This window comes from Sciurus carolinensis, chromosome 9, assembly GCF_902686445.1.
Source record: "Sciurus carolinensis chromosome 9, mSciCar1.2, whole genome shotgun sequence".
In the NCBI taxonomy this organism is placed as follows: Eukaryota; Metazoa; Chordata; class Mammalia; order Rodentia; family Sciuridae; genus Sciurus; species Sciurus carolinensis.
This window is the reverse complement of record NC_062221.1, coordinates 14,683,150-14,695,175: the sequence shown is the minus strand read 5'-3', so window position 1 is coordinate 14,695,175 and position 12,026 is coordinate 14,683,150. Positions and strand designations below refer to the sequence as shown.

Sequence of the window (12,026 nt, the reverse complement as noted above, 5' to 3'; positions counted from 1 at the left end):
TTATACTCTATAAGACACATTACTACCTTTTCAGTAAGGTTATGTGAAATTTTTGTTTTGTGGTGCAGGCAGGGGAAAGAGGGAGACAGAGGCAAGACACAAGATGATTTCTGAGAGCAAGATGAGTTCTGCATGCCATCTCTAAATGTACACTCTGAACTAACTGATAAATGAGTACTTACTGAATAAATGGATTTTATCCCCTGCCATGTCATCAACGAACATATAATGCCTTCAGCTACCATACAGATCCAGCCTAGATCTTTCCTCTGTGCTCTACACATCAAATCCAACTACCTATAGGAAATACCACTTGGAATTAATACAGGCACCTGAAAATCAGTATCTCCAAAACAAAACTCATTACCTTTTCCTAACTACTACTCTTGTATTCCCCAAATCAGCCAGGAACAATATTTTTCCTGGATAAAAATCTAGTAGTCATACTTGCTTCCTTTTCCTCTATAGACTCTTTAGACTCTCTGCTTATGGAATCTCTACTGCTACGACATCATCCAATGCACCATCATTTAATACCGGGTTTCCACAATAGTCCTCAGTTTTCTGGCCTTCAGTTCAAACTCTTAACTTTTCTACTGTGTAAACCAGATTGTCTCCTCTCCTCTTATTCCCTTTTATTTCTTCTTAAAACCCTCCTATCACTTCTGGTTGCTCTCAGGGTATAGTTTAAATGTGCAAACAAGTTTCAAATAGTCCTGCATAATTTAGCCATCATTTCTTTGCACCAACTCTTTGAAGGATAGCCTCTAGAATATAGTACAGTAATCCTCCATGTTCTGTGGTTTCAGTTATATGTGGTCTGAAAATATTAAATGGAAAATTTTAAAAGTAATCATTTCTTAAACTTTAAATTGTACCCTTTTGGGTAGTATGATGAAATTTGCAGTCCTGTTATCCCTGTTCAGCATGTCAATCATTCTTTTGCCTAGCATACCCACACTGTGTACCACTCCACCTGCCTATTAGTCACTTAGCTGGCTCGTCTATCAGAATGACTGTCACGGTATCTCAATGCTTATGTTTAAGTAATCCTTATTTTACTTAACAATGGCCCAAAGACTAGACAAGAGTAGAGATGCTGGCAATTTTATTACAGTATATTGTTGTAACTGTTTTATTAGTTATTGTTGTTATTTTCTTACTGTGTCCAACTTATAAATTAAACTTTATCACAAGCATATAGGTATAGGAAAAACATAGTATATATAGGGTTTGATACTACCCTAGGTTTTAGGCATTCACTAGGAGTGTTGGAACATTCCTTTGTGGATAAGGGAGGCCATTGTATTGAATTTCTCAGGCAGGCCAGGCCTTCGCTTAATTTGATATTTTCATCACTCGGAACACTCTTCTCCTTTGTGTGGTTCAACTCTATCTTTACGGAATCCAGCTACTTCAGAAATTATTTCCTGACTTCCCCAGAATAAAACAGGGGCTCCTGGTACGTGATTCATAAGATGAAATATTTCCTCTTTCCGATGATTTGTTTTTGCACATGTTTAACTGACCAGTATATTCTACCATAATGTTTGGTAGAAAGCTTTTAAATACAGGAAGTGAATAAAAGAGCTGAAAAAGTCCTTTAAAAATCTACTTGCCACAGCCCTATTACTATACTTAGAAGTGAAAGACTTATCTCTAAGATCTACAAGACTGTGCTCTCATCCAATCTATTTGACATTGATCTAACTAGGGCAAGTAGGCAAGAGAAAGAAATAAAAGGCATTGAAATTGGAAAGGAAAAAATAAAACTCCTATCTTCAGATGATGTGTGCTATTACAGAGAAAATCTTCAGGTATCCACAAAAATAATTATTAAGAATAATTAATGAGTTCTATAAGTTTCAGGACACAAGATCAACATACAAATATCAGTTGTATTTCTATAAACTAGCAATGAACAAAACAAAAATGAAATTAAAAGAAAATATCACTGAGAATAGAATCAAAGGAATAAAATACCTACGAACAAAATTTTTAAAAGCCAAAAACAAGATGTGCACACTAAAAACTATAAAACATTGTTGAAAGAAATTAATTAGTATTTAAATGCATTGAAAACATTATATATTCATGAATCAGAAAATTTAATATTGTTAGAAGGCAATACCCTACAAATTGATTTACAACCTTAATGCCATTTCTATCAAAATCCAAGTTGGCTTTTTGCAGAAATTGACATTATGACGTTAGAATTCATATGGAAATGCAAGGAACCCAAAGCAGCTACACAAACTTGAAAAAAAAATCCTTATTTTTAAACTTACTACAGAACTACAGTGGGATCAGGACAATGTGTAGATGGCATAAGTTAAACTTATAACTAGATTGGTGAATAGAATTGTTGAAAACAACTAAACATTTCTTTTTTTTTTTTTCAAGGTGATGGGAACTGAACCCAGGGCCTTGTGCATGCTAGCCAAGTACTCTGCCACTGAACTCTACTGACAGTCCCCAATTGATCATTTCAGAGGAACTAAAGAGTTCAAGGACAGCAGGGCAACATAGACCCTGTCTCAAGGACACACACATACACAAAAAGCCAAGACAATTAAAAGAAAAAGTCCCTTCCTTCCTCCCTTCCTTCCTTCCTTCCTTCCTTCCTTCCTCCCTCCCTTCCTTCCTCCCTTCCTGGTATCGAACCCAGGGCCTTGTGCTTGCAAGGCGAGCACTCTACCAACTGAGCTATCTTTAGCCCCAGAAAAAGTCTTTCTAAAAAATGGTGTTGAGACAACTGAAAATACATGTGTAAGTATGAATGTGGATCTGTACCTTATACCATATACACAAAAACTGAAAATAGATCAAAGATTGAAAGTGCACTAAAACCATAAAGTGCTTAGAAGAAAACTCAAGAGTAAATCTTTATGAATTTGACTTAGGCAATAATTTCTTACATACAACACTAAAATTAACAAAAAGAAAAATATAGATAAATTAAGACTTCACCAAACTTAAAAACTTTGAAATAGCTTGGTGTTATAGAGTATGCTTATCATGTGCAAAGCACTGGGTTCAAACTCCAGTATCATAAATAAATAAGTAAATACTATTGTGCTTCAATGGGCATCATCAAGAAAGAAAAAAGATGGGAGGAAATATTTGCAAATCATATATGTCAGGAGACTCTTATATCCAGAATACATAGAGAACTCTATCAACTGAGGAATAAAAGACAAATGATCCAATTAAAAAGTAGGCAAAGGAGTCAGGTGCAGTGGAAGGCATGTATAGTTCCAGCTACTAGGGAGGCTGAGGCAGGAGAATCCCTTGAGCCCAGGACTTCAAAGCCAGCCTAGGAAACATAGTGAGGAAAAAAACAAAAACTTGAATAGATACTTGTCCAATGAAGACACACAAATGTCCAACAAGCACAAGAAAAGATGGTCAAATCCCTGGTCATTAGGGAAATGTATATGAAGACCACAAACAGAAACCTATCACTTCACTTCTAGTAGAATGGGTAAAATAAAAGACAGATAATAATAAGTGCTGATAAAGATTTGGAGAAATTGGAACCCACATACATTACTAGTGTGATTATAAAGGTTTATAACAGCTTTGGAAAATAATTTGAAAATTTCTCAAAATGTTAAGCTTAGAGTTAACATATGACCCAGCAATTCCACTCCTACACATCCACAAGAGAACTGAAAACACACACCCATATAAAGTTTGTACACAATGTTCACAGCCACACTATTCACAATAGTAAAAAGGTAGAAACAATACATATGTTTATCAACTGATAAATAAAATGTGTTATATCATACAATAGAATGTTCTTTGGCCATAAAAAAGAATGAAGTACTTATATATGATGAACCTTGAAAACATTCTAAGTGAACAAAGACAGACACACTTACATGAAATGTCCAGAATAGGCATATCCACACAGACAGAAAGTAGATTAGTGGTTGCAAGGAGATGGCTGGGGACAGGGAGAATGCTAGTGCTCATCCTTTTTGTGGTCTTGAGAATATCTTAAAATTAGATAGTGGTAATGGCTGCATAGCTGAGTGAATATACTAAAAAACACTGAAGTATGTACCTTTAAAAGGATGAATTTTATGATTTGTGAATTATATCTTAAGCTATTATTTTAAAAAGTATACTTCAGTCAATGAAAAGTAGTTTTTATATAAAGAAAAACAATATAAACAGTATTTATATTCAAGGTTATTGCTAAATTATTTACAAAGTATCGATGATTACCTCATTAAAGGCTCTCTCTGATCTCTCATTAGCCTCAGTGTAACTTCACAAGCTCTTCGAAAAAGACCCTCTGTTCCCATAGGACCCATTCCATTAACCATGTTATGAGTCAGGCGAAATGGTACAATTTCTGGAACTTCAAAGGTTTCTCCCTTAAAAACAATGAATATTATTATAAAGTAACAATATTAGAATTTTAAATTTTTTACTCAAAAGAGTTTGGAACTTCATGTCTAAACTCCTGCAGCAAAAAGCAAAGTTTACTGCCAGGCACAGTGGCACACACCTGTAATCCCAGAAATTCAAGAGGAAGAGGCAGGGGCTGGGGATATAGCTCAGTTGGTAGAGTGCTTACCTCACAAGCCCAAGGCCCTGGGTTCAATCCCCAGTACCCCCCCACCCCAAAAAAAAAAAAAAAAAAAGAGGAAGAGGCAGGAGGCCAGCCTCAGCAATTTAGCAAGATCCCTAGCAACTTAGTGAGACCCTGCCTCAAAATAAAAATATAACAAGAGTAGCTCAGTACAGTAAAGTGCCCGGTTCAATCACCAGTACCAAAAAAAAAAAAAAAAGCAAATGTATCCTCAAAATATTTGTTTTTAACTTTATTAGAGGTTTATATCATGAAAGAGCCCATGACTCTGCCTTTGCTTTTAGGAAACTGAAAGTACAATTTTATCTTAGATAAGATCTAGAAAAATGAATGTTCCTCTTTCATTGATATAGTATAGTGAATACTACTATAGGGAATTTTTTTAATGACTATTTAGTCTCAGTTTCTATAATGTCTTTCTTGAATAATATATAAAGTACAGACAAATACTGTCATATTTTTCTTCTTTCATTAAGACTTTCACTTTACAACAGGAGGAAGAAAGATACAGCCATATAACCTCAGGAAATGAAACATGTCATAAGTCCAGTTTTTCATTTTCTGCCACTCTCTTATGAGCCTTTCCTAGGATTCTTTTATCCCTCAAATCTGTTACCCTAAATTCCTCTTCTGTATAACTTTTATCAGTTTATCTCTGATTTGTTCTCAATTGAGTCTATGACCTTCTTGGTTTCCTGTGATAGCGTCAGGCAACCCATAAAAGAGGGGGATGAAGAAAATGGCAGACTAATCTAAGAAATCTGCTCTCCAGGATTATAATGTTAGAGATGAGTCTAATCCCTTTAATTTATTCCAAAGGTCTCGCTCTGGAATTATAAAATCTGAAATCTCCTGGGATATTTTCTTTTGTTTTAATTGTAAACAAACGGGGTACAACTTGTTTCTCTGGTTGTAATCCTGGGATATTTTCTAGGTGTCTGTTTTTCTTTTCTTTTCTTTTTTGTTTATTTATTTTTGTGATGCTGGGGATTGAATCCAGGGTATCACACATAGCAGGTAAGTGCTCTACCCCAAACTATACATTCCTAGCTCTGTACGTTTTTTAAACTGTTGGATAATTTTGATCTGCTGCCAGATTTGGAAACCACATTACTGTGTATCTCTAAAACTAAGTCTCAGTAAAATGATTAGTTCATGTCTGTATAACTAGTAACCAACTGAGTCAGAACTTGAACTTACACTTTTGGACTTCAAGTTCAACGCTAGGTTTGCTACATCATTTTTCTAAGTTCTCTCCATTCTAAATTGCTTTAATATGGAATCCAATGATAAAAACCAGTCATAAAATTCAGTATGTCTCAGCTTTGAGTATAAATGTAACCAAGAGGTGTATCTAGGAAGAATAGTTGTTGAAGAAAGGCAATTGAGAGGGAAAAAAACCATTTAACTAGAGTAAGTCACATCACATACCTTATTAAAAAGACAGTTGAAATCCACATGTACACATTCACCAGTCAAAGAATCAAAAAGAATGTTTTCACCATGGCGGTCTCCAAGACCCAGGATATAACCAACCATTGACATCACTGCAGTAGAACGGCAATATGCTGATCTGCTACTGTACCTAAAGGAGATATGATGCTTATCAAATGTCCTTATGCCAGATAAAGCAACAAAAATCTAGTTTTCAAAAGTAAACATTCAGCTATAAACAACATATATTCTTGGTAACTTACCATGATGTAGGATCAGGGAACGTTCTAAGAAACCACTCATGAAAAACGGGGGGATGCCTGGGTAGGAGAAATTCTTGGAATACTTTGAGTTTTTCAGACAAAGCTGCTGACTTTGGGAGCATACACTGGCGCAGTTCCTTTCCTGTCATGTACACTCCTGCAATGCAGAGTGATTTCCATTAATCACACAGTCAAATGAGAATACAGAGAAAGCATTTTTCTTAAAGTAGAACACGAAATGTCTACTTTTACTCAAATTGTTTTTGAATAAAAACAAAAAACAACATATATAACAAAAAACAAACAAAAAACTAAACATATATAACAAAATCATACATATATGAACTAATATTATAATAATCACATTATTTTCCTTTAATGTTTATCAAAATTATAGTGTCCTATTGATAAGAATTAATGTTAACAAAAACCAATGTTGTATAAACAAATAACTCCAGAATAATAAGACTCAGAAAAACTCCAGTGTGAGTGGTGCCCCTAGAATGGTAAAAATGCTGCAGCACTTACTAAAAACACAGCAAAATCTTTTGTTTTGTTTTGTTTTGTTTTTTGCTTTGCAGTGCTGGAGATCAAACCCAGGGCCTCATACATGCTGGGTAAGCACTCTGCCACTGAGTTGCATTCCCAGTCTGTGATCTCTCTGCTAATCAAAATAGTATAATCAGTAGTACAGGTCTACACTGAAACATCACAAAAAATCCACACTGTGCTCTGAAATGATTTATGTAAAGGATCCATAATGTAACTAAATAAAATCCATTGTGTAACCAATTCTCACAATAAATCATAGAATTCAAATCATCTGGGATGCATAAGTTTCATGACAAGCTTATGATGTGAGGAATTTAGCCTCAAGTGTTGTATAGTTTAACGATGTTCATGATAAAAGATAAAAAAATCAAATATCAGTATCTCAACCTCATATAATATCTCATCCTTATAAACAAAATAGTCAACAGCAAGTTCCTTGAATTCCAATTCAAGTGTTTGAGTTTCAGTTCTGCAATGTTAGTCATGTGAACTTGAACAAGTTACTTGTATGGCACTGTCTACAAAATAGAGATAATTAGGTTTGTTAATAACAAGTAATGTATACAACTTGCTTATAATACCCATAATATAGTAATTTATCACTATTACTTACTGTTACAAATTGACTTGTGTCCCTCAAAAAATATATTAAAGAATAGGATCCTATTTAGAAATAGGGTCTTTGCAGATGTAATCAGGTTAAGATAAGGTCATTAAGGTGGGTCCATTGTTCAATAATTGAATGATTGGTGTCCTTATTAAGAACAGAAAACAGATACACAAAAAGTGCTACGTGATGACAAAGGCAGAGTGGAAAGATACAGCTACAAGCCAAAGAATATCAGAAAATCAGAGAAAGTTATGGAACATGAGCTTTCTGAGAGATCACACTCCTACTGACATCTTGATTTTTTAATTCTAGCTTCCAGAATTGTGAGACAATGAATTTCTGTAGTTAAAACCTACCTGGTTGTGGCATTTTTATAGCAGCCCATGGAAGCTATACATTTATTTTCTACTTTACTGACACTAAATCAATACATTATTTTTGATGTATTGCATCATATGCATTTCAAGACATTTTATTTTGGAATAATTTTGGACTTGCAAAAAGTGGCATAAATATACAGAATTTCCATATTTTCCTCATTTTACTGTTTGTAACTATCATAACAATTTTATCAATACTATAATTATTTAAATCAGGAAATTCTTGTTGTATTATTTTAATTTATTTTCAGACCTTATTCAAATTTCTCTGTCACACTAGTAAGTACCCTTTTCTGAGCCAGGATGCAATCTACAATTCCATAGCGTCATTAAACTAGGAAATCTGTCTTTGTCTTTCATTACTTTGATGTTTTTTAAGGACCACTATTTTATTTTTGTCCTTCCTATAAAGTTGATTTTTCTCTTCACAATTAGTAAGTATTTTATGAGGAATATTTTGAGATTCTACAAACAATTTCTCATTATACTTTTGCCTATTAATTTTAGGACCCAATGAATATCACTGTCTACAACAATTCTAACTAGTGGGGCTGGAATTGTGGCTCAGTGGTGGAGTACTTGCCTGGAATGTGTGAGGCACTGGGTTTGATTCTCAGCATCATATACAAATAAATAAATAAAATAAAGGTTCATCAACATCTACAAAAATTAAAAAATAATTCTAACTAGTGTTTGCTAATTGGTGATTTTCTATTTCCATCAGTCTTTCTACATGTATCCAATGCAATTATACTACCGTATAGAAAGGGCTGTTCGTACTTCCTATGTGTTTCCCCACTATTTGTCTACATCAGTCTGAACACATCTATTTAATTTATTTCATAGGTTATAATCAATTACTATTATAGTATTATTTTTGCTCAAATTATGCAAGGCTTAGATAGTGGGAACTCTTATTCAAATCTAAAACTGTGGGTTTCATTCTAGATTTCTCTCTTTTCTTTGTCTGACAGAAAACCAGCTCTCATTATCTATAGTATATCTACTTCTTTGCTAAAGAGTGATATATACATAAATTAGTTTCAGAATTGCTAATCAATATCTGGGAAATTTTTTTTTCATATATATATTTTTATAAATCACTTTGAATCCTGTTTCAGTGAAGATTAAGAAATGATTCAAAATATAAGGAACGTAGGAAGAAAAAGACTTAAATACTCTGTATGTGGAATTAGAAATTTCACTATGGCTTATATAAACACGTATATTGACATATGCTAAAAGCAATTATACCCATATTTTATGTTTGTAGTTATCATTTCCATATTATACATTTATAAGAATTAACTTAGTACCCTTTTCCTTATATATTTTGGTCAGAATAGGTCTCAAGCCAGCAGTGTTGTTCACCCATTCAATAATGCCACATTCATCATTGAGTGGAATAACTGCATATGTTCGGATATGAAGTTCTCTTCTACGAGATTCTGCATCTTTTCTTAAGCACTATTAAAAAAAAACAAATTTAAAAAGACAATTCAAAATTTCTAATATTATATAAATTATATCTAAATATTATTCATTTCACAGCAAACATGCTGGTGAAGGTTTACTATGTGGTGTAGATGAAAGTTAGTAAAGAAAACTATTGGGATAGTATCCCTTATCTATTTTCAAACCATTAAAAATGGCTTGGGTAAGTGATTTTTAATATTCATTATTAATGTGACAAGAATAGTGTGTGAAAAATATTGTAGCTGCAAATTAACTTATTTTCTGTTTATAGATACTACTGAAATGTTAAGTACTCAAGCATACAGACTGCTGTTTAATCTTGATCACCTCAAAAATATAATAAAGAGTATGAGTTGCACGACACCCACAAAATGTATTTCCTACTCTTTCAGTTTAATTATTATAGCTTCATTTCAAATGCGATCCCCTAACAGAAGAAAGCTTTACATGTGTCATCTGATTAATCTTGATGCTTCAAGTAAGGAAAAACAGTACAATGTTTAATTCTGAAACTGTGTGAGGTAAGCAAATTGAGGATACATATATAATTGTAACTTGTTCAATTCAAAAAAACAATCACCGTGTTTGGCAAGTAAGTAGATAATAATTACAAATAAGGCTGGGAATATAGTAATGGCAATAGAATCTCATATAAAAATCAGTATGTGGCCCCTAAGACTAACATAAGATTCTAGTTTTTCATAATTAGGCTATTTTTATTTGACCATACTAATGAAAGGTCGTGATAATGACATCCTTAATCAGTAACAAAGTTCATTAAGGTAATTTTACAAAATGAAGTCAGGTTACTTGATATTTAACCAGAAAAACACTCAAGGAGCTTTGGGAAGAATAAACTAATGCTTTTAAAGTCAGTGAACTGAGGTACTGATTTAACAAACATTTTAAATGAAAAAGAATCCTTTTTATCAGATTACTTCTGAAATGGGTTTTTAATGTATTAATTTTTAAATTACTTTGGTTAAAATAAACACTGAGCATAACTGTCCTCTTTTTTTGGTGCTAGGGATTTATCCCAGGGCCTCACTACTCAACCACTGAGCTACATACATCCCCAGCCCATGACTGTCCTTTATACTTTTCCCTGGGGAAGAAGCCCTTTGTTTTTCCACTGAGCTACATCCCCAGCCCTTTAAAAAAAAATCTTAATGCATCAGGTTCTCTCTAAGTTGCCTAGGCTATCCTCTAACTGTGTTTCTCTTGCCTCAGTTCCTTGAGTAGCTGAGATTATAGGCCCATACTGTCCTTTAAAAAACAAAACCACCAAAAAAACCCCTCACTGTTGATGCATCTTTTCTATGCTAAAGGTCAAATACTTTCTCCTAATAAAAAAGGGGTGCAAGTGGCCTGAAGCAGTGGCACATGCCTATCATCCCAGTGACTTGGGAGGCTGTGGCAGCAGAATCACAAATTTGAGGCCAGAATGGGCAACTTAGAGGGTCCTCTCTCAAAATGAAAAAGGGCTGGGAATGTAGTTCAGTGGTAGAGGGCCCCTGTGTTCAATCTTCAGTATCACCACCAACAAAACAAAAACAAAAACAAAAACAAACAAAAAAGTAACAATGAAATGTGGGGAGGGGATAGGGAAGGAGGGACAAAAAACTCAAAAAACTTGTAGAAAAATTAAAGTTCCAAACTTTCCACCATTTTATGGTTTAATTTTTACCAATAAAAATATGCTATACAATTATAAATGTTTGGTTAATGAAAAATTCAAAGACATAAGACCATATATTCATAATAAACTAATGAAATTTCTGTCATCATTGATATCTATATCAAACACCAATAGAACTAAAAAAAAATAATAATTATTAGCTTTTATCAGTGAGCTGATAGAATCTAACTTTTCTTCCTAGCAATGAAACATAACACCCAATAAATCTTAATAGAAAAAGCATAAATTATTGACAACTTAATCACTGAACGGAAAATATTTTCAACCACTAATGTTTTATCTCTTTCTATATAAAAGGAATTTTCTCGTTAAAAATTAAGTGAGGGCTGGGGATATAGCTCAGTTGGTAGAGTGCTTGCCTCACACGTACAAGGCCCTGGGTTCAAATCCCCAGCACCACACAAAAAAAAAAAAAAAAATTAAGTGAAACAGGGCTGGGGATGAGTGGTAGAACATCACCCCAATATATGTACTAGAATAATTCATCTCTGCCCCCAATAGCTAAGTGAAACAGGCAATTTTACTTCTATGTATTTACCCCAAAGACTGAAAACAGGGACTTACACAAGTTGAATGCAACATTATTCACAATAACCAAAAGGTAGTAGCAAATCACGTGTTCATCAATGGATAAAGAAAATGTAGATTAGATATACAATGGGATATTATTCAGTTTAGGAAATTCTGAACTTTGAATACATAATGCCAAGTGAAATAAGACAGTCACAAAAGGGCAAATACTATGTGACTTCCACTTATATGAGATACCCAGAGTGGCCAAATCAATGGAGAGAGAAAATAGAATGGCAGTTGCCAGAGATAGGAGAAGAGCGTGGGGAATTACTGTTTAACAGTTTCAATTTAAGAAAATTTAAAAGTTTTGGAAGGGAGTGGCAGTGATGATTGCAAAAAATATGAATGTACTTAAGAGCATTAAACCATATTCTTAAAAATGGTTAAAAATGGTAAATTTTATGTTATGTACATTTAAATCACAATTTTTAAA

The 12,026-nt window shown here is 33.6% G+C and overlaps 1 protein-coding gene across 5 annotated transcripts in view; it reads right to left on the bottom strand.

Moving 5' to 3' along the window:
• Atr (ATR serine/threonine kinase) overlaps positions 1 to 12,026 on the bottom strand; it is a 99,117-nt gene that overhangs the window by 3,572 nt on the left and 83,519 nt on the right. For 4 of the 5 annotated variants that reach the window (XM_047564283.1, XM_047564284.1, XM_047564285.1 and 1 more), the window contains 4 exons: positions 9,162 to 9,312; positions 6,304 to 6,460; positions 6,038 to 6,191; positions 4,237 to 4,388 (listed from right to left, as the gene is read on the bottom strand). In XM_047564283.1, the coding sequence (XP_047420239.1) occupies positions 4,237 to 4,388; positions 6,038 to 6,191; positions 6,304 to 6,460; positions 9,162 to 9,312 (614 nt within the window). Of the gene's footprint in view, positions 1 to 4,236; positions 4,389 to 6,037; positions 6,192 to 6,303; positions 6,461 to 9,161; positions 9,313 to 12,026 lie in introns of those variants that run through there. The other variant, XM_047564287.1, reaches the window with a different exon arrangement.